Source organism: Carassius auratus, chromosome 19 (assembly GCF_003368295.1).
Source record: "Carassius auratus strain Wakin chromosome 19, ASM336829v1, whole genome shotgun sequence".
NCBI lineage: Eukaryota > Metazoa > Chordata > Actinopteri > Cypriniformes > Cyprinidae > Carassius > Carassius auratus.
Window position 1 is genome coordinate 7,684,688 of NC_039261.1, and position 23,168 is coordinate 7,707,855.

Sequence of the window (23,168 nt, forward strand, 5' to 3'; positions counted from 1 at the left end):
GATTCAGTTAAATGAATATTACGATATTATTTACTCGGTCTAATGTTGTTTTAAACCTGTATCACTATCTTTTTTTAGGTTTAACGCAAAGGTTAGATGTTTTTGGTTTAATAACAGCCACTTTTTACCGTGCTTAGTGCTGCACTATTGAAAAGGAAGTCATACAAGTTGGGAAAACACGAGAAAAATACATTTATACATTTTAGGTGTTAGGACAGAGTGATAGTTGAAAGTTGAAAATTAAAACTTTCATTATTGATCTTTATAACCAAGATCTAAAACACCCAGAAATAGATATAGAAATAAGACCATGGTGAGATCAACACATGGATTTTATTAAAAATGTCCATAGAGCACTTCATAAAATCTATTAAAACGACTTGATCTTTCATTCAAGGCAAGGTCAAGGACTGCCGGGTCCAAGATTTAAAATAAATATGATGGTGTGGAGGTGTCCAGTCCTTGAACTTTTTACATCTCATCTCTTTCTCACTCTAAATTAAAATCATATACTTAGTCCCATGAAAATGCATTTGATTATTGTAAGCAATTAAATAAACATTTAACAGAGTCTGGGTTTCTGGTGTCACATGGTAATCTGTAGTGTACCACTTGTTTTCTGTGTTCATAAAACGCTTCCAACATGCTATGACATAATTGAGTGTGGATGGTTGTTGATGCAGATATTTTCTGTGATTGCGTCCAGTGAGCTGTACTGATAATATTAAAAAGCATAAAAAGACAAGAGGCATTACACATTTCCTTATCAAGCATTACAGCAAAAAAAAAAAAATAGTTTCCTCTTCCAGTTGTTCTCTCTTCTATCATACACACACAAACATTTTTACTTTTACCGCCGGGAAAATCTGTTCTTGAATGCCTTGATAGTTTTAGCCATCATTGGAGCAACTTCTGAAAAACAAAGAGCAGAAAAAGTTGTAAGACACATTCAAACAACCTGTTCAAGCAATTAAATGAGCAAATTTTGGACATGATCTTAACATTAAAGGTGAATATACAATACATAAATATCTGTAAAATAAATATGTAAAGATAAATATTTAACAACAACAACAACATTTCTTATTAAACTCACTTTTGACCTGCGGTTTGTCTCTGGCACTGTGAGCACCAGCACTGCTGGGAGCAGAGGGGCGTGAGGAGGACTCAGGGGGACTGCTAAAAGAAGACTCACCACCATCACTGGATTTGCTGTAAGCACTGTAGTTTGTTGCTGGTCTGATCCTGTATATGAAAAATTAGCATAATATTTAAATGGAGTTAAAAAAAAAAAAAAAAAAGGAAGAAAAGCAGATTGTCAGCTAAAACGTCATGAGAAAGATTCATCTACATGACTGATGACATCTTTGTGACTAATGCAGCATTCACTAACTTGGCAGATGGAGCAGCGCTTGTGCTGGTAGAACCGTTTTTAGTGCCAAACTTCTCCTGTCTACGGCGGACATCTCGCGGAGGCTTAGCAACAGAGTGGACAAAAGCCATTTTAACCTGCCGCCCTGTTAAAAATGAACAATATAGAGAAAACACTTGAGTTATTATTATTGTGAACAGTTCATTAAATCCTCACCTACATTTCTATTGCACTCACTGAGCTACAATGTTACTGTAATGCCTGTGTGTACCTTTAGGTTTGTTTGCATGGGCGGAGGTGATGTTCTCTGTGAGCTTGCGCAGACGCTCTTCCCTTTCTTCATGGAGCCGGAGAAACAGCTCCCTCCAAGATTCATACTCTTGTCGTGGTTCATGTTTAAAATCCCGCTTGCAGTGTTTCATCCACAGATCATCGGTGTCTTCTGTGAAATACTGAGTAGAGAGGCTTGAAATTAAAGATTAGTCCAAAAAGAAGCCCTAAATTACTATACTAAGATCTAACGAGAAAACTTTGAATGCAGTGTTGTTCTTAAGATAAGCATAACGACTGAGAATGTAAACACATACTGGATTACACTGCTCAATCCGGTAAAGCTGCTCAGGAGTGCATCTCTCCAGAACCGGTTCCAGAATCTCGAATGGCACTCCTCCCACTTCATCGATTGCTAAGAGAATGCAAGAAATACCAGTAAAAAGACAATTCATTTCCGGTCAATTGGTGGTTAATATTTCAGCCCCCCTGAAACATTATGGCGTCTTTTAAAAATGTGATTTAAAACATGGTGACATCACATTTCTCACACACATCAGACTGTGAATGTTAAATCAATAATTAATATTATAACAAATGATAAGGGAATGAGAAAACTTACAATCTATATTGTTCTGTAGGACTCTGATGCACTGTTCATACAGAGACATCATTTTCGGCAAAAACGCAGTCTTGGACCCAGAGTACACAACCATTTTAGAGTTCAGTCTTCGCCCTGTATAGCCACCATCCTCTTCCTCACATGCCTGTGGGACTGGAGGAGAAAAACATGAGACCATGCGAAAAAAAATCATTGGGATTTATACACTTATATTGTTTTTTAATTCAGATTCTTTCAGATATGATAGGCTAAATCTGATCGGGTTATAAAACCAAAAAACGCATACCTTTACGTCTCTGGGGGGACAGTGGTGTAAGATCAATGGAGGGCAGTGGTCTGTAGAATGGCTGGATGGCTGGCAAAGGGATATCAGGCAGAGTGGGAACCACATCTACAACCTGGAGAAATAATGATTAGAAGGCCTTCGACACATGGACAAAAGCTGGTTTCCCATCACCTAGTCTGAGAAACAAGTTCAGCCTCACCTTCCTGCGTTTCTCCGGAACTGGCGTGGTCACTGAGGAAGAAGATGGCTTTGACTGTTTACTACTGGTCCCATTGGCTTTGCCAGATTTAGAGGAAGCAGATGGAATCGAAGCAGGAGGCTGATGGGGTCGCGAGGACTGCTTTTTCTTCTTTTTGCTTGGGGTCGGAGCATCGTATGTGAGAAAGGATTCGAAAGACATAGTTGGAGCCTCATATGACTCCTCATCCTCAACCACTGGCTCTGGAATTTCCCTCCTCTCCCTTGATTTTCCTTAAAGGCAAAAGCAATTCAAGTAAAACCAAAGTTTTAAGTTATTGAGAAGAAGGGTATAAAAGGGTATTTTTTTTTTTTTACTTTCTATCCATCAAAGAATGGCCTGGAAAAAAAAATACAGTTTCACAAGAAAAAAATACAAAGCAACATTACTGTTTGATTATAATAATAAATGCTTCTTGAGCAGCAAATGAGCATATTACAATGATTTCTGGAGGATCATGTGAAACTGAAGACATCAAAGAAATAAATTACTTTAAAATATATAACAAGAGAAAAAATATTCACAATATTCAAAAAATATTGAAATGCTATTTCATGCATACTGAGTTTTTTGCACTGTTAAAGAGTTGGATTCCCATGCTAAACATGGACAAAGTTTCAAAAATTAAGTTGTACGTTTGAAGGAGTATTTTTGTTGCAAAAATACTCCTTCCGGTTTGTCACAAGTTTCGGAAAGTTTTTTTTAGAGTATGGCTCTGTGTGACGTTAGATGGAGCGGAGTTTCCTTATATGGGTCCTAAGGGAACTTCTCCCGGAAGAGCGCGCGCTCCCGTATAGCACAGCACTGAGAGGCTGAGCACAGCCTGATCAGAGCGAGAGCGTCGCGAAATGTCACAAAAGGAGTGTGTTTTTGGTTGCCAGGGCAAGACAACCCTGCACAGATTACCAAAAAAAACAGCATTAAGGGACCAGTGGATGGAGTTTATTTTTACAGAGCATCGACGGAGTTGTGCAAGTGTTTTTGTTTGTTCCCTGCATTTAGAAGATGCTTGTTTTACAAACAAGGCCCAGTTTGACGCCAGATTTGCACATCGTTTATTTCTTAAGGATAATGCAGTCCCAAACGAAAAAGGGTGACGATCATGTGTTGGAACCGCATGCTTTGAGTAAAACTGCTTAAAATATCTAAATTGTTAACTTAGCTATCGGCGCGTAAGCACATCAAGTAAACAACATGCAATGTTGTCATCAAACTGCACTTTCCACATGTACAGCTTAAAAAAAAAAAAAAAAAAGACGACATAAAGTGGAACTTAGTCATTTTCCAAAACCGCTAAGCAAATATATACAGTTTCAGTACATACTACATAGAGACGTCGTTGCTGCTCTTGTTAAATTTCAGCCTCTGGATCTGATTCTGGATCATAAATATACGCTGAATCTGACTGTTAGCCATGGTTTGTTTTGGATGTTTTTTTCCTCACGGTAATGTCACAGCTTCCTAACGCTCTCAATGCAAAAGCCTACTGGCGCTCGTGATTCTTTAGCTCCGCCCACACGTCACGCCTCCAGCCGGTCGTGTTTTTCCCTTCTTTCCATCTTTCTCTTATGAATATAATAAAACTAAATACTTTTTGGAGTTATGAAGGATGCAGTACTACTCTATAGGTACTCAAGATTAACAGGATATTGAGTGAAAACTAGCATTTCATCCCCCCTTTAACAATATATTCACAATATGTTTTTGCTGTTTTTTTAATCAAATAAATACAGCCATGATGAGTATAAGAGACTTATAACACAAAAGCAAGCAAAACTTTCTTACCATCACTTCCTCCTTTCTTTTCCCTTTTGCTTTCGTGTGGGCTTAAATGTCGATTGTGTTTAGATTTGTGACTCGTCCCACCCTGTTGCTCTCTGTCAGCTCTATGCGACCTCTCCTCACTGCTGCCGACACCCGTGGGACGATTCTTCCGTCTCTCCTGTTCCCGACTGTCTTGGGAATTGTGCTCCCTGACTGGCTCTTTGTTTGGCTTGCTGTGTCTCATGTCATTGCGTGGGGGACTGGGCTCTGGCTCTGGCTCCTCTTCAGGAGGGCTTTCATATTCATCTGACTGATAATCCCTTGCGCTGTAGTGCTGTGGAGGGGAGGGGGAGTAGCCATGCTGGTATCCCATCTCTTCATGTTGTTCCTCCTCCATAAGTGGAGGTTCATCTGGAGACCGCTCCCGGACTCGTTTGTGCCCTCCAGACTCATTAATGCGTGAGTGGGAACGCCCTTCCTTTACACTCGGTCTTTTGATAAAATGAAACATATAACATATACTTATTCTTCTCTTATCTCAGAAGTACCCAACACCACAACCAGAGTTCCAAAATTATTACACGCCAAACATCAAACCTGAGTAAAACTCATCAGCACTGGCAACTTCTGGTACTGGTAACCATTCAAAGGTTTGGGATCAGTAAGATAAAAAAAAATATACTCTTTACATTTACTTTTATATAGCAATAATTAATTAAATATATTTCAAATAAATGTGGTTCTTCTGAACCAGTTATCAAAGAATCCAGGAAAACAAAATGTATCATGGTTACAACTTTACACAAAAATATTAGGGAGCAAAACTGCTTCTTAAGAAGCAAATCCGCATATAAGAATGATTTCTGAAGGATCACGTGACACTGAAGACTTGAGTAATGGCTGCTGAAAATGTAGCTTTGCCATCACAGGAGTAACCCACATTTTAAAATATATTAAATTAATTGGTAATATTTGATGATATTAATGATATTACTGTATTATTTACTGTCAAATAAATGCAGGCTTGGTGAACAAAGTATTTTTTTGACCATGACAACAAAAATATTCTGAAGAACAGTTGTTTCAGGTTTCAGCTTCTTCACAGAAATTTTGCAGTAGATGCTTTGGCTAGAATCTTTATGATCAGATGTTAGGCTTTTATCTATCCCATTGTTGAAAATTACACTATTTATTTTAAAGGTTAATTGCAATGATATGAATATGTAATATATCACTTTAAAAGACTAACCTGTCTCCAGATCTCTCTGGCACAAGCTTTTTCCACTTGGCCACAAGGTTCTTTGCTGCCTCTCCAGCAAATTCATGTTTGCGCAGAGAATTCACAGTCTTTCCGATGCCTGTTTCCTGCAAGAATAGAAGACAATAAACACATCAAAAGCTATAAAACCAATTGCATTATTAAAATATGTTAGACCAACTCAAGTAATACTATAGAACATAAGTAACAGTTTAATCTTACCACCAGGATGTCTACTGTTATAGGAAGCTCCCCCAGCCTTTTAAGAGTTTTCAGCAGCTAGACAGAAGGTGAAAAGTGGAAAAAAGTATTTATGGCTGGTAAATTTTCCATTAACACTCACCATTTTGGTCCAAATTTTGGACCATTACCACTGTATTAGAAAGAATATAGTCAAAATCTTTTTGATCAAATAAAGTGGAAAACTGCCAATTTAGTTGAAAACTTCACTACACCGATCACTTAAGACCATTCACAATGTATTTAACACATTATCATAAAATGCCAATCACATAATTCTATAAAACTAATCACAAAAAAAAAGAGAAATGTACATTAAAATTTAAATTTAACAAAAGCAGCATCAGCAATGACTACAGCAGGACGTCTCTATGTGGTATGTACTGAAACTGTATATATTTGCTTAGCGGTTTTGGAAAATGACTAAGTTCCACTTTATGTCGTCTTTTTTTTTTTCTTTTTTTTAAGCTGTACATGTGGAAAGTGCAGTTTGATGCATCAACCAAAAACACACTTCTTTTGTGACATTTCGCGACGCTCTCGCTCTGATCAGTGAATGTCTCTGCTCTCAGTGCTCTGCTATACGGGAGCACGCGCTCTTCCGGCAGAAGTGCCCTCTGGACCCATATAAGGAAATTCCGCTCCATTTAACGTCACACAGACCCAGACTCAAAAAAAACTTTCCGAAACTTGTGACAAACCGGAAGGAGTATTTTTGGAACAAAAATACTCCTTCAAACGTACAACTTAATTTTTTAAACTTTGTCCATGTTTAGCATGGGAATCCAACTTTTTAACAGTGTAAAAAACTCAGTATGCATGAAATAGCATTTCACCCCCCCCTTTAAGCTCTCGTAGTAGAGGGGCGTAGAGCAGTCAGCAGTTACAGGTTCCTTTTTTGGACATTCGGTGCGTTCTTTTGGGAAAGTATGCTTGAATTTGAATATTCGATATTCCCAATATATTCAAATTTTACATAGTCATCAAAATTATTCCGATACTATTCAATATATCGCCCAGCCCTAGTTATAAGTTAAGTGATCAGTCTCTTAAAGGCCACACCACACTATAATGTGATGCATGCAAAATACATAGTTTTGGCCGAAAGTCTCCATCAAAGTCTCCATCCATAAGTAGACGTACATTGTCTGCAGATATAAGTTATTTCATTGCTAAGAAATAAGTCCCTGGAACTAGCGCAATGACAAAACTACATGATAAAAGTGTCCATTTGTTTGCATGCTTTGTTAAATATTTAAATCCAAAAGCATTTATGTTTTACTATTATAAGTGATGCATTGATCATAATGAATTTATCAGGATTGAAAATTAGTCACACAGAAATTAAGCATTACGAACACACCCTGCTAATTCAGTCGATTACGTGATCTCACATAGAGCAGCTGTTACTACACAGAGCCATTGTTAACTGAGAAGCAGCGCAAAACCACGTTCATTTTCAGCATTTATTTGTGCATCTTCTCAGTTAACAACGGCTCTGTGTAGTAACAGCTGCTCTATGTAAAAATCATGCACCAGAGGAAATTTACCGCTGATTAGAGAACTGGCTTTACTGACGCAGTGTTAATTTTGACACTAAATTTTAATTTAGTTTTAGTCTTAGTCTTTTGACTATAATTCTTTTTAGTTTTAGTAAAGTTTTAGTCATCTGATTTGTTTTAATTTTAGTCTTATTTTAGTCGACTAAAATTGCTTGGTGTTTTAGTCGACTAAAATTGCTTGGTGTTTTAGTCGACTAAAATAAGACTAAAATCAATAACAGATTTACTAGACAATTTTTTACAGCTGGTATAGGAAACAAACTTAACCAAAATATATAAAACACAAATTCAACTTTATTTCAACACAACTGTGTCTTTATTTCGATTCAAAAGCTTTTATGCAGCAACAAACACTGTCATGATAATGTAAACAATAATTAGCTGCCAATTGACCATCAATAAAAGAAAAATAAAGTTAGGTCCAGGACCTTAAAGCTTACAGCTGAGCTGAACAAGGAGTGCATACATTTAAAGTAAATATTTGGGTGGATAAAAAAAGTAACAAGATTTTATAAGGTATTCATTTGTCTAGCAATATTGTATGTTTTAAATACTACAATATTGCTAGATTAGTATGTATAATGATAGGATGTGAACATTCACGTTTTACATGACTAATATAGAAATATTTGTGATATCGTCAACAAGTAGAACATTATAAAATATACTAAACATTAGTATTAATCAAATGTATGTATCATATTACTACGTATTAGTATTGTGCTCTCATCTAACTTGAAGAAGGGGCTATTTTACATTACTTTTCAGTTCGTAATATTTAATGCTACAACATCTACGCACTGCAGTCTTCCAATTTTGCTTAGCTCAATAAACAAAAGAACATCGTTGTGAAATTATATTTGAGAAAATGTCCGGGTGGCTCGTCTGTAAATGTCTTTTCAAATTGGTTGTGTTCTTGCCACGAATGAGCGCTCCGCGTGCTTTACGCTTTGTTTTGTTTTGTTCGTCGTCAAACGTGAAGTGAGCTGTGGACATTTTGTCGCTCTTTTAGACATCACCTCTTCGAATGCCGACTTCCCGGGAGCTCATTTAAAAACTGAAAACCTTCGCTTCACGTTTCAATAAGTCAGGCTCGGATTGGTTCTCTTCTCTCATGCAGTCTCGCCTATTCCATTTTGCCGGTTCTTTTGCTCATTCCTCGCATCTCTCCCGTCTGCTGATTTGATTTTCGTCACAGTCTATTTTCGTCTCGTCCTTTATTCGTTGACGATAATGTCAATCAATTTAGTCATAGTTTTAGTCTCCATCAGTGCCTTCTATTTTAGTTTTAGTTTCGTTTTTGTCCGCAAAAATATATTCGTGACGAAAATAATGACGAAAATATTTAGTCAACGAAATTAACACTGTACTGACGAGATGCGTATTAACAAGTTTGTTTATGCCCAATATTAGTGTTAACCTGTTGGACTTTAAATGAAATCTACTATTGATTTTAATCGATTTTGCAGAACATTTAGACTGATAACTTCCATGCACAGATGCGGCAAATTTGTCACAGGACGCCCAAAATGACTATATAATAACTTTTAAATAAAGTATTTTTTATATTTTACGCTAGTTTATCAGTATGTTTGAAAGTATTATACTGGTCCTTCTCAAAAAATTGCATATTGTGATAAAAGTTCATTATTTTCCATAATGTAATGACAAAAATTTAACTTTCATATATTTTAGATTTATTGCACACCAACTGAAATATTTCAGGTCTTTTATTGTTTTAATACTGATGATTTTGGCATACAGCTCATGAAAACCCAAAATTCCTATCTCAAAAAATTAGCATATTTCATCCGACCAATAAAAGAAAACTGTTTTTAATACAAAAAAAGTCAACTTTCAAATAATTATGTTCAGTTATGCACTCAATACTTGGTCGGGAATCCTTTTGCAGAAATGACTGCTTCAATGCGGCGTGGCATGGAGGCAATCAGCCTGTGGCACTGCTGAGGTGTTATGGAGGCCCAGGATGCTTCGATAGCGGCCTTAAGCTCATCCAGAGTGTTGGGTCTTGCGTCTCTCAACTTTCTCTTCACAATATCCCACAGATTCTCTATGGGGTTCAGGTCAGGAGAGTTGGCAGGCCAATTGAGCACAGTAATACCATGGTCAGTAAACCATTTACAAGTGGTTTTGGCACTGTGGTTTTTTTTTTTTTCTTTCTGTGTCTTACCCTCTCGCTTGAGGGTTTCAATGATGGCCTTCTGGACAGCAGTCAGGTCGGCAGTCTTACCCATGACTGCGGTTTTGAGTAATGAACCAGGCTGGAAGTTTTTAAAAGCCTCAGGAATCTTTTGCAGGTGTTTAGAGTTAATTAGTTGATACAGATGATTAGGTTAATAGCTCGTTTAGAGAACCTTTTCATTTCATTTCACAATTTTTTGAGATAGGAATTTTGGGTTTTCATGAGCTGTATACCAAAATCATCAGTATTAAAACAATAAAAGACCTGAAATATTTCAGTTGGTGTGCAATGAATCTAAAATATATGAAAGTTAAAATTTTATCATTACATTATGGAAAATAATGAACTTTTATCACAATATACTAATTTTTTGAGAAGGACCTGTATATATTAGACTTTTTTTTTGTCACTTTTTTTTATTATTGTTTTTCGATTACTGGTCTTTCCATAGGCTCTCTCTCGCACACCTGCATGGTTTAAAATACCAAATAGTTATTCTATGACATAAACAAAGAGTCTCTCTCTTGCTCCACCCATGCACGATAATATCGTGTATCATCGATCTCACAGGCTGACAATATGACAATTTGAAAAATGACCATATCACCCAGCACTAATACATATAATACATATAATAATTATAATAGAACAATTAATAGCTCAAATAAATATAATGGAAAACTATATAGATGTAATACATTTAGGAAAAAACTGGCAGTAGTATATCTTGCACCAGGATGCTTACATATTTCAAGGAGTAACTAGCTATGTTTCCATCCAAAGATGTGAATTTAACTTGCGCGCAAAACAGAGAGTTTCCATAAAACATTTGCGAATAAAGCACCTTTTCCATAAACTGGCACTTAATAGCTCTAAGAAAACTAGGAGAAGTCATTGAATATAATAATTCTCAAGGCTCAAGACACCCACGAGTACTGGAATCCCGTGCCTGGGTCTTTTCTATGCGGAGGCAGCACTCACACGGTCTGACTGCCCACACTGCAAGGAGTTCTCAGTGCAGGTACTTAGGAGCCGGAGCAATATAGCACTTGGTGATTTCTCCCGGGAACGTCCCATTTCATCGGTCACACACAGTGTTCTTCTCCCCCCACTCGTGCTCCCATCAAAGCCCTGCCGTCTGACCGCCCACATCATGGACGAATCATACGCTACCCCAGGAGAAGCAATTTTGACACTTCATATGAGGGCAGTGCTACAGGTTTTTCAGGCACGGCTCCTGATATCTCTGGATGATCGGGAGACGGATCCTGAGGTGTTCAAAGATCTGCACACAGAGATGGACTTCACTTTTAAAGCCACAATAAAGATGTCCCAGGCAATCGGGAGAAGCATGTTGGTGCTCCATCAGCATCGGTGGCTTAATGGTTAGAGAGTAACCCAAAGTTCACAGGTTTCGAGTGCCGGCAGGAATTGTAGGTGGGGGAGTTGAATGAACAGCGCTCTCTTCCACCTTTGATACCCATGGCTAAAGTGCCCTTGAGCAAGGCCCTGAACCCCCAATTGCTCCCAAGGGTCATGGAAAAAAGAGCAGCCCACTGCTCCGGGTGTGTGCGTGTTCCCTACTCACTGCGGTTTGTGCAATTGGATGGGTTAAATGCAGAGCACCAATTCCGAGTATGGGTTTGGAAAGCTCTGTCTGCCTCCGGTCTTCAGGGCATCTCATCCTGGATTTGGAACGTAATAGAGAACGGCTACATACTTCAGTTTTGCTGCAAACTACCCAGGTTCAATAATGTGGTCACGTCAACAGTACCAGCACACAGAGCGTTGGTGCTGAGGCAAGAGGTTCTTATACAAATGCACTTTCAAAATGACAACACTGAAACAGATCCTTGCACAGACCTGGCCAGTAGATTGGTTTATCTTGGTGGATCTGAAAGACTCACTTTTTTTAGATTTGCGTTCGAGGGCACAGCATATCCGTTCACAGTAATGCCATTCGGGCTAGCATTGGCCCCACGTACATTCACGAAATGCATGGATACAGCACTTTGCAGAATGCGGAAAGTGAGCAGAATGCAAATTTTGAAATATTTGGACCGTTGGCTGGCTTTGGCCCATTCAGAAGATGTGTTCAACAGCAACAAACACGGCCTGTTACTTCATTTGAAGAGCTTGGGTCTTTGCGTGAACACACAGAAGAGCGTGTTATGGCCCTAGCCAAGCGATGACATATCTGGGGATGCTGCTGGACTCGGTCTTGATGAGAGTGCATCTTTGGCAAGCGTGCATATGAGATTTAATGTCTGCACTGGATACTTTCAGCCTGGGATGCCATGTACCACTGAAAGAATATCAGAGGCTTCTGGGATAGATGGTGGCAGCCGCAACGGTGTGTCACCTCAGTCTTCTTTATATGCGCCCCCTCCAGGTTCACATCGAGCTAAGAGAAGCTTTTTTGGCCCTCTGATTTTGCTGCACAATATCAAAGAGGAGAGGGCCCCGGTGATTCTAATCGCTCTGTACTGGCCAAACAGACCATGTTTTCTTGACCTGCTGGAGATTCTGACGATTTACTTGTGAAAGATTCCACTGAGACTGGACCTCCTGTCCCAAGTGGACGGCTCGATATGGCACCCCAACCCTGAATGGTGGAAACTTCATGTGTGGATGGTGTGTGGCAAGTGGTAAACCTGGGCACATTATCTCGTCGCATGATGGACATGATTTCAGAGGTGTGAGCTCCTTCTACGAGATGCTTGTATGCTCTTAAATGGGCAGTCTTTGTTAAATGGTGTGAATCTAATGGCTGCGACCCGGAGAACTGTCCCATGTATGACATTCTGGGCATTCTGCAACAGCGAATGGGCGGTGGCGCTATGACTTCAACTCTTAAGGTTTATGTTGCAGCTATCGCAGTCTCTCATGCTACTATCAGTTTGGATGTGTGCTCCACATACGGATTCTAGCTGCCTGAATCTATATTTTTTCGACTAGGTCATATAGTTGGAATTTAGAGGTGGGGAAACCACCATACCCAGACAGCAGTGCTCACTTAGGGAAACCGGATTGAGCTTTGTGACACATGATGTTATCATGCGCTTCGCCCTGTCACTGTATTACTGCTTAAGGGTTAGCAAGGCACAAGATGGCAGTTTTGTCTCGGTCCTCTCGGTATGCACCAGCTTGTTTATATAGCCTCATATATTTATGCACTTGTACTGGCTACGGACCCTAGCTGAGTGTGTGTAATGGTTATCGTTGTGCCCAGCCACGCCATTCACATTGTGTCTGCATTACTGCATTTACAAGCTGAAATATATGCATACTGCTGTGCTCTATAAGCATTCTCTCAAAAAGGATAAGATTGCTTTCTGAGTGATCTGTTTGGTTTTCTAGGGGAGAATATACATCTAATTGCCTGGGGCCTGTCACAAGGTCATCTGTGATTGGTTGGAGAGTGTTTGGTGTGTAGTACATTGTCAGCTTCACTAAGGCTGTGCTATCTTTGCTGTTCTAACGTTATTTCATCTCATAGCACAAAGTCACATGACTTTTTCAATCCGCATGTTAGAATTTATTCGATAAATGCGTTTACATCATAGTTTATGTGCATTTTTAGAATGTACGCGCATCCTGGAATTTTCATCAAGCGTTTTCTTTTTATGCGATATCCCAAAATGCACATTTAAATAGGTAGATGCAAACATAGCTACTAGCATTCTATAGGTCCAAAATAAAAAAATATATTATAAAAATATTAAAATACCTAGCATGAACATGTTGTAGTGCCCAAAAATACTACAGTACTACCATGTTATTAAGACGACATTGTAAGTAAGACCAATATCAAATAACAAACTTATTAGTTGGCCAAGCAGCAGAATTGGCAAAACAAACATTTATTTGCACTTTCAAAGTGTCGTCGTGGCCTTCTTGGGAACATGGGGGTTGCACTGACAAGTTTGGCAGTATCTCAAACCTCGTTCAGCTTCCTACCTAGAAAACATTTGGAAGCATGGAATGAAGCATTATGCCCACTAACGCCCTCTACATAGGCAGATCACTCGGTTTTGAAACACAACCTAAGTGTAACAACTATTCACAACTGAGTAGGAATCGTGTCTTACATGGAGTAACGTTAACAGAAATTCTGCTGCATTACGCAAGGCCTGTCTTCATCTGTCACCGCTATCGTATATAAATCGCTGTGGTTGACATTTCTGAAAAATGAGCACAAGCTTCTAGGAAAGTGACTCGATGCTGTTTTTTCTGTTGTATCGAAGCATGTTTGAGGAGAAAGCTCAATCCAAACTGATCTATGTAAACCGATCATCCATTTCACGGTCTGCTGCTCTTGTAATTGTTAGACGTGGGATTTCTGGATAGCAATGTTGATCGAACCTCAGGCTAGACACTCGCCGAAGAGCATATAACATAGTCATACACGGTGCGAAAAGGGACGACGTAGAGCATTCGCTTCGTCTCACCGAAAAGGTTTCTTACCTTGCGAGGCTCTTGATTCTCTGCGAGCCTTAACTGCAACTTCTCGACTGCTTCCAATATCTCCTCCGCCATGTTTACAGCTGGTGCATGTTGCCCGGAAGCCAAAACAGCAGTGGTGGGGGCCTGCTGTTGTTTCAGACTACTGCGAACTTCCGTCACTCCAAATGGAGACTCCGGAAGGACGTCATTCTGCTGTTATAAAGTCATCCTTATCACTTGGTGAGGTCATGATGTATTCAAATATTTATTGTTCAGCTTTGATAATTTGCTTTGAGATTATTTTAGAGACATCCTCCCTAGGAAGGCCAAATGAGGTGGACAGTTTTTTACTTGCAAATTTTAATTTGCCTATAGCATGTCTAAAAGTGATTTAGAATTATTAAAGTATTTAATTAGTTACATTATTCAAATACAAGGACTTACCACAACAACATGAGAGAAGCATCTTCTTGGTCAATGATGTAATCAAATGTTAAAGCATCACTGACAACAGACTGAAGCTGTTTATATTATGTACCCAGATAAATATATATATATATATATATATATATATATATATATATATATATATATATATATATATATATATATATATATATATATATATATATATATATATATATATATATATATACTAATCTGCCATTGAATTATGCAATCTGTCTATGGATCGTGTCTAGGGCAGTTATAGCCCTAATCTTTCAAAGCAATGCATCAAGAAGTGCTGCATGGGGTATGAAATCTCGGTGCTCTTTGGTTGTATGGGATAGTATATATTTAAGGACTAGAACTCCAAGGCACTCAAATTGTAGTGAAGTTAGAAAGCCTTTATTGCATCACTAGCTTTATACGTTAAAACTCTTTTGGTGAGAGGTACATCTACGCGTTGCGGCTACATGCCTTCATCAGGGTGCCCTAATCTTGTCTTGGCTGTAAGAATAACGCTGCCTCTGTGTGCCCTATCAGGTTGGTGTTAGGAGGGCAAGCTGGATATGGACAGTGTTTTTTGGGGGGGAGGGGTATGGCTGTATATGGAGAAGATTATGTAGGTGGGGTTGAGGACTGGTAGGATTGTGTTGCAGAACTGTGGTTGGTTCATCTTTTCTATTAACTCCTGCTGCCAACAGAGCTCTGACTGACAGACAGACAGACAGACAGTGAGAGAGACAGATTACCAAAAAGAGAAAGAAAACAGTGTGGATTCAAGAACTAAGAGAACGAATGAAAGAAGAACAAGGAAGGACTAAGAAGAGTGGAAGAGAGCTATAAAGTAGAGGTAAAACATTCTGACTGTGCTTGTTTTGCTTTTGATTAATGCATAAAGACATAATAATAAATTGACATTAAATTAGACACTGACATGTGAATGTTTTAAAAAGCAACAGAACATTGACGTGAATGTTTTAAAAGCAACAGAACATTGCTTACACTTTAAACGCATGAATTAGATTCATCATGTCTCCATGTAATTTAGAACAAGGATTTACAACAAGCCTGAATCATAGGACATGCTTACTTCATACAGACGCGCTTCAATTTTATGCGAGTTGAAAACTTAACATCACTTTGGATATGCATCTCTGACATCTCACAATCCAAATACAGACTCAGAGAATTTCTTATCAAAGGCATCCCACTGTAGTGGGGTGGTCTATATTTAAACAGACCCCTGTCAGATTCAGAGACAGAGAATGACATGAGGGTGGTTTCTCAATGTCTATAAATAACAAGCAGAGCGAGGAGCTTGTTGGAGGTTGGCAAGCATATATTCAGTCAGACTTTCCACGACACTACAGCATTTTACACTGAAGACAGACAGCCCGGCCTTCAGCTTTTAGGAATGACGTGTGTACCAGCTGCTTCTTTCCCATCTCATCTTACCCTCTCATCCTTTCTTATTTTTATTCATTTAAAAGTATAGACATTTCCTTGTCTCCCTGCTTACCTTTTCATATTGAGTGTTGTGAAATCCTCTTTAGAGCATCAGATAAAAGAACATTAATCGATTAATCTATTGTTTTTTTAGTTAACCTGAAAGGACCACCAGATGACTTTCCTTGAGCTATCTTGGTCAGATGGTTGTATTATCATTACTGAAACTTTCCTCAAACTACTGTAAACCTGAAAATTAAATCGGTCATTGATTTCTTCCCCTCAAGCATTTCCCTCCCTGTGCTGTAAATAGCTGTAAATGTGCTGTGGTTTTGTGTGTGCATGTCATAGCCCATGCAGGGCCAGCAGCTGCCATGGTGTAATGATAGTAACTGTCACAAAAGCATGGCAGGCGACATATAACTTATGTATCTAATGTGTCATCAAGAAAGAAATATAGCTTGTATTAATACTTAATTCATCAAATTGCTCTGTTTTATAATTCTAATATACTATTATGCTCCATATTCATGCATGGTAAATCTTGCCATATTAGGGACAAACTAAGAATAAAAAATACTCTGACTAGGAAAAAAACAACTGTGAAGATGGAAATAAGTACAAAAATGTTATACTACAAAAGGTAGATTTTTGTAACATTTTAGTCTTAGCAAAACAAAAAGTAAATCATATAATAATTGCTTTTGATGCTGTTATTCTTTTTCCTTTTTAAATGAGACCCTTCATATTTTGAACACCTGTTGATAACACTCAAGCGCAGCTCTTTGTGTATCTATGTCCCTGGTGAAAAAGGTTGTCATGGTAAATGGGCGGATCCACTTTACAAGATCATCCATGCATTTCCGCTTGATTGAAAACAACTGCAACTGTTTTTGAGAATGCTGATAAACTTTGTGGCACAGATTTTAAGGTGAGATGGGGGTGAGAAAGGGGGCAGGAAGGGAATGATGACAGTGTGAGGGTAATTAAAGCAATACAGCCCGACATTCTTCCTATGTGGGCTAATGTTTTTAGAAGAGATGTAAACACACCTGTCTATCACAGTCCAATCATGCTTATTTGTTTATCTCTGAAACAATACACATTTTCAATGAGCTGATTACAAACAACCTGTGCAAAAGTAATAATTCTTCTTATGTATTGGCTGTGATCTGTAATAAACTATGTGGCTAAATATTTGAGTCTGGTAGTGTGCATGTATATTTAACTATAATAACTGCCAAATGGGAGGGGATTGCTGATATAAGAATAAACACACATTCTCTAGACCTGCTGAGTCCTATAATAAGAGTCAGATGTCAATGCAAATGTACATTACATCCTTTATAAAATTTAGTAGCAAAACTACAGATAGTGTCCTGCAATATGCCCTGCTATACACCATCATCTATGAAATGAAAAAAAAAACTTTTTGAAAAATATTATACATAAGGTTTTCATGCACTTATATCAACAGAGAGACTACATGGAATATACTTCACAATTTTCTTTCAATTTGGAATAAAAAAATCTGCATGATACTTGTAAACTAAAACTAAATTATAACCGTGATCCGTGGCAATCCATTTTTGAAACTCCCTTACGAGGCCACATGCACCTGTCAATCAGCCTTGTATCCTCCCACTGTAAAAGAGGAAGATGAGATCAAGTGTAAACCCATCCATGCTGACCATGATATTGTAAGGCATATGATATTTATTGAGCTCATACTTACTATATGTTAACTGTGTTTCTTTTCAGGTGGTGTGCACTGACGCAGATCAATTGCTCTTCTCCACTTTTGGTTTGGAAGTGTAGTGCGTCTGTCTGTCCATATATCATCTTGGTTAATCAGTGGTCTTGAGATACAGTAAAAGTTTAACAGCTTCAAAATCATTCTGTCAGTAAAAACCTTTAAAGAAAGAAAAAACAAGTTTATCTGACTGTCAGCACAGAATCAGTTTGAAAATCTGTTGACCTGACTGATAAAAAGCTATCATCTAACCAGCCAACACATCTCAATGGCTCCCAAGAAGAAGTCACAACGCCCTAAGAAGTTCATTTCTGAACCAACAACAGTTGAGAGTGGAGTGGTTGTCCCAGAGCCTGGTGTTAAGAAGCTGGAGGTTCCTCTTAATGTTCAGCAGCTGAATCGGCTCAATGGGGTGCCCTTTCCACCCCCTGTGATTCGACCTGGGGAGAGAGGTTTTGGCCTGGGCAGTGAGCTCACCCGTCCCCTACATGGATCGGCTCTGCTGGAGGAGCTGAGTCGCATGAGACAGGAACGATTCCTCACTGATATGGAAATGGCCTGCAAAACCAAGGCATTTGATGTCCACAAGCTAGTAATTTCCTCAGTCAGCCAGTATCTTCGTGAAGTCCTGGCCAAGGACCCTGGACTGAAACGACTGGAACTCCCGACCCTCTCCCCTCTCGGTAAGCCTTAAAAGATATAACCTAGCTCAGAGGTTTTCATTTGTCCAGCTAGAGACTCACTGTCCTGCAGAGGTTAGTGCCAACTCTCATCAAGCACACCTGAACCAACCATTTAGGACAATTCTGAATCTGATTCAGGATCAGAACCAAACAGGCAGGTGGTTTGGAGCAGCTTAGAACTAAAATTTGTTGTACAGTATGTCTCCTGGAGAACGCTTGGAGACCTAGCTGCATTTGTTAGAGTTTCCCAGTATTTTGAGTGGCTCAAACAACTGGAATCATGCCTGACATTATGGCTAAGTCATACATATTAAAACACCATAACATATACTGTATGTATTATATTTATCCTCAGGACTTGCCAATGTGATTACTTTTGCTTACCTGGGCCGTGTACACATGTCCCTGTACACCATTGGCTGCACGGTGTCTGCAGCCAGCACCTTGCAAATCCCTCATCTTCTCCAGATGTGCATGGACTTCCTGATGTCCGAGCTGAATGTGCACACTTGTGTGTATGTGTGGAACATCGGCGCTGCATATGGCCTGATGCCTGTTCGAGAGGCAGCACGGCGCTACATTCTGGACAATTTTACCCAGTTTTCTGAGACAACCCAATTCAACCAACTCACCCTGGAGCAGATCACATCTTTCCTGCAAGATGACAACCTATCTCTTCCTTCAGAGGTCACCACCTTTCAGGTCAGTGTACGGAAAGATGGATGGGAGGGCAAGAGGAATAGGGTTAAAAAGCTAAGGCAAAAGCTAAGGAAAATCTTTTTATACAGTGACCAAAAAAGCTAAATATGTCAGCAAACACAGCACATACTTGTAAGAAGAGATATAGCTAGAATCGTGAGAAGGGTATTAATATGTACACTATTTATAAAGTAGACTGAATTAGATACTAAACTTGGACCACTAATTTTACATTTTCTTGGAAAGTAGATTGCAATGAAGTGGATAGACTTTGACCCAAAGAGGCAGGAACATGCTGCAGAACTGCTGTCTCACGTGCGTTTTGAGACCATCCCTGCGAGCGCGCTGGTTAGTGAGATCCAGCCAGTGGCACGCATGATGCTAGATCCTCAGTGCCACCGTCTTCTGGTGGATGCCATGAACTACCATCTGCTGCCCTACCAGCAGAACACACTGCAATCACGGCGCACAAAGGCCCGCGGAAGCCAGAATGCTCTTCTAACCATTGGGGGTCGTCCTTCACTAACTGAGCGTGCCCTAAGTCGAGAGGTACAGAGCTTTGGACAAAGTCCATGACGTATGTTATTGGTTTCCAGTTCTACTCCTGGAAGAGCACCTTTCAGCAGAGTTTACCTCTGTCCTGCTCCAACCCACCAGCCTATAAGCTTCTAGTAATCCTGAATTAGGGTTGGAGTCAAACTCTGCAAGAATGTGGTCCTTCAGGAGCAAGACTAAACTCTCTGCTCTGTCCAAATAATGAAATTCATTTTTGATTTCCTTTAATTGCTCACTTGTTTTACTGTGCACAGGTGCTTTGGAGAGATCCACGAGAGGGAACGGCTACATGGCGTCATCTTACTCAGCTGCCAGCCAAGAGTTTCAACCAGTGTGTGGCTGTGATGGATGGATTCCTGTATGTGGCAGGAGGAGAAGATCAGAATGATGCCCGAAACCAGGCTAAACATGCTGTTGGCACTCTTAGCAGGTAGGCTATGTTATCACAAATAATTTAGTCATCAGTAGACCCTATCAATTAGTTTAAAACTGTGGTGATCCAATCTTTCTCCTGGTGTCCCACCTTCCTGTGGAGGTTAGTCTGAAACCTGATTAAACACAACTGAACTAGTTAATCAAGGGCTTAAGTATTACTAGGTACTTCCAGGTAGGTTGCCACTCTGCAAGAAGGTAGCCCTCCAGGAACAGGATTGGACACCCTTAGTCTAAAATCAAATACACAGATTTGACCGCATTACCTTCTGAACCTCAGATATGATCCTCGCTTCAACACTTGGCTACATCTTACCAGCATGCGCCAACGACGTACCCATTTCAGTTTGGTGGCCACTGGTGGGCGGCTGTATGCCATTGGTGGCCGCAACACTGATGGCCTCTTGGCCACCATTGAGAGCTACCAGCCCTCTTCCAACACCTGGCAACTCCGTACGCCAATGGATATGCCACGATGCTGCCATGCCAGTGCTGTCCTTCCATCGGGAGACATCTTGGTGACTGGTGGGTATGTTAACTGCGCTTACTCTCGCTCTGTCATTAGTTATAGCATTGACAGCAACACTTGGAGCGAGCAGGGAGAGTTGGAAACACCTCGTGGCTGGCACTGCTCTGCAACAGTAGGTGGCAAGGTGTACGTGGTAGGAGGTAGCCAGCTTGGTCCCGGTGGAGTCCGCATTGATGTGATGACCATGGAAGTCTTCAACCCTGAGAGCAAGGAGTGGACCAGAGCTGCTAACCTGCCACTGGGAGTAAGCACAGCTGGTTTGTCTCCACTGGGAAATCACCTATACCTGCTAGGAGGATGGAATGAAGCAGAGAAACGTTACAAGTCAGCAGTCCAACGCTATGACCCAGGCACTGACAGCTGGGCAACAGCTGAAGACCTGCCAGAACCCATAGTGGGAGTGTCCTGTTGTGCCCTTCCCTTGCCCCCACGCCACACGACACGAAGACACCGGAACACACCTTCCCATGAAAGGCAGAGCAGTGCATAACACTGCATGAGAAAGACAAGCTGGTGAAAGACAAAGAGCAAGAAAGAGACAGGGAGAAAGGAGAGAATGTTGAGTGTAGAAAAAGACAGCAAGAGAGAGAGATGTGTAGGTGACATGGAAATTTAGAACAGAATGTAGAGAATAACAACATGAAGGGAAAAGCACAGAAGTCTTTGTTTTTAAGCCTTGTTCTTAAAACTCCAAAGTACACAGTGAGTTCAAAGAAAAGGTACTACCTAGGGCCCACTTATAAAGAATGTTAACAGGTACATTTCACAAGAGCCTCTGCAGTGCGAGGAATTTAGTGAGGTATCTGCTTAGTTTCTGTGAATGAGTTTTAGATACTGAGCCATACAGTTTTATTAAAAAAATAACTATAATGGGATTATCACCGTTTTAATTCAGTAGTACTGAATTAAGCCTTATCAGTTTATTTATTTCTCACATTATTTATTGATTTTTTTTATTATGTATGTTTACTTCACTATATTACAATTAAATCCTAATCTAATCATGACAAACTATATATCTTTGTAAAGGTCTTACTCCTTAATAGATATTTATCCACTGTTTCTTCGCAAAAAATAAAAAAAAGATTATTAATATTAATTTATGACAAGAGTCCACCTCAAACATCTACATCATAACAGGAGTTCTGACCTTTGTCACAAAAAGTCTTCTTCATTGCCGTTTTCTCTAGCACACTTTAAAAATCATCAGAAATTATATATCAATTGAGAACTCAAAATCTCAAAATTCATCCTTTGAAAACCATATTAAAATCAATTACCATGAAAATGGTACATCAAATTCATGTTACAAAATTTTTTCAATAATGAATGATAAAAATGTACGTTTAGATGCAGATTCACATCTATGTTCAAAAATGTGAGTGACAGTTAAGGAGTTTTAATTCAAGTTAATCAGTTTTCTCTCTTAATAACCATACCCAATAACTGCAAAAGTTGTTCAGTGGTATTTGCAAAGAGATAGGATGCAAAAGTCAATTCCCCACTCAGACACACAATTAAAGGGGTAGTTCACCCAAAATTACATTAATTACCCACCCTCGTGTTGTTCCAAACCCGCAAGACCTCTGTTCATTATCGAAACATAAATTAAGATATTTTTGATAACAGCTCTCTGACCCGTTCATTGACAGCAAGGGTCCTACATGATCAATGTCCAGAAATGTAGCAAGGACATCAGTAAAATAATCCACGTGATATCAGGGGTTCAACCATAATTTTACAAAGCTACGAGAATACTGTTTGTGTGCAAAAGAAAAACAAATGACTTTATTCAACAATTCGTGTCCTCCGCATCACCCTAGCATTCAGTGGATACTCTCCAAAATGAAGCCAGGGTGACAAGGAGACGACGAATTGTTTACATTTTTTTTTTTTCGCACAGAAAGTATTCTTGTAGCCTCATAAAATTACAGTTGAACCCCTGATTTCACATGGATTATTTTACTGATGTCCTTGCTACGTTTCTGGACCTTGATTGTGTTAATTACATGGCGATCTATGGGAGGGTCAGAAATCTCTCAGATTCCATCAAAAAGATCTTAATTTGTATTCTGAAGATGAACAGTTCATCAGAACTGAAGGAAAAAAAATTTATACTGCTCACCAAAGCATGTGCTCAATACCACATATACGAACCAACATGATTTATAGACTAGCTATGAAAAAAAAATGCTTAACATAACCCATTTTAACCCATTTAAGTTACATTTAAGGGTCTTTACGTTCCTCTGTAAAAGGTAAAAAAAGAGGTAAAAAACAAAACAAAACCTATAATAGTACATGATAAAACTAAATAATCTAAATATACCAAACAAAATTGTCAACAATTGAATACATAACCA

General features: G+C 39.2%; 2 protein-coding genes and 1 long non-coding RNA gene across 3 annotated transcripts; 1 reads left to right on the forward strand and 2 right to left on the reverse strand.

Moving 5' to 3' along the window:
• Positions 1 to 319: 319 nt before the first annotated feature.
• eloa (elongin A) lies at positions 320 to 14,440 on the reverse strand. Its single transcript, XM_026288619.1, has 12 exons — positions 14,283 to 14,440; positions 6,033 to 6,089; positions 5,802 to 5,917; positions 4,574 to 5,043; positions 2,750 to 3,021; positions 2,551 to 2,662; positions 2,265 to 2,417; positions 1,960 to 2,057; positions 1,644 to 1,824; positions 1,394 to 1,517; positions 1,097 to 1,245; positions 320 to 912 (listed from the first exon to the last, which is right to left on the reverse strand). The coding sequence occupies exons 1-12, from the start codon at positions 14,352 to 14,354 to the stop codon at positions 851 to 853; spliced, it is 1,866 nt and encodes a 621-aa protein (XP_026144404.1). The 5' UTR covers positions 14,355 to 14,440; the 3' UTR covers positions 320 to 850.
• A 956-nt stretch (positions 14,441 to 15,396) lies between these two features.
• Positions 15,397 to 21,758, forward strand: klhl43 (kelch-like family member 43). Its single transcript, XM_026288617.1, has 6 exons — positions 15,397 to 15,558; positions 17,916 to 18,590; positions 18,946 to 19,292; positions 19,539 to 19,838; positions 20,099 to 20,274; positions 20,557 to 21,758. Exons 2-6 carry the CDS (start codon positions 18,176 to 18,178, stop codon positions 21,293 to 21,295), a joined length of 1,977 nt encoding a protein of 658 aa, XP_026144402.1. The 5' UTR covers positions 15,397 to 15,558; positions 17,916 to 18,175; the 3' UTR covers positions 21,296 to 21,758.
• LOC113119288 (uncharacterized) lies at positions 17,220 to 18,030 on the reverse strand. Its single transcript, XR_003294436.1, has 2 exons — positions 17,890 to 18,030; positions 17,220 to 17,798 (listed from the first exon to the last, which is right to left on the reverse strand). It is a non-coding gene; the product is annotated as an uncharacterized LOC113119288 (long non-coding RNA).
• Positions 21,759 to 23,168: the final 1,410 nt, after the last annotated feature.

Bases quoted from the DNA above. Each gene is read 5' to 3' on its own strand.
- eloa (XM_026288619.1), bottom strand. From the start codon at position 14,354: ATGGCGGAGGAGATATTGGAAGCAGTCGAGAAGTTGCAGTTAAGGCTC. The intron at 1,518-1,643 runs GTACACACAGGC...CATTTTTAACAG, and splicing joins CCATGCAAACAAACCTAAAG to GGCGGCAGGTTAAAATGGCT. The intron at 1,246-1,393 runs GTTAGTGAATGC...TTTCATATACAG, and splicing joins AGCGCTGCTCCATCTGCCAA to GATCAGACCAGCAACAAACT.
- klhl43 (XM_026288617.1), top strand. From the start codon at position 18,176: ATGGCTCCCAAGAAGAAGTCACAACGCCCTAAGAAGTTCATTTCTGAA. The intron at 18,591-18,945 runs GTAAGCCTTAAA...ATTTATCCTCAG, and splicing joins CCCGACCCTCTCCCCTCTCG to GACTTGCCAATGTGATTACT. The intron at 20,275-20,556 runs GTAGGCTATGTT...TCTGAACCTCAG, and splicing joins GCTGTTGGCACTCTTAGCAG to ATATGATCCTCGCTTCAACA.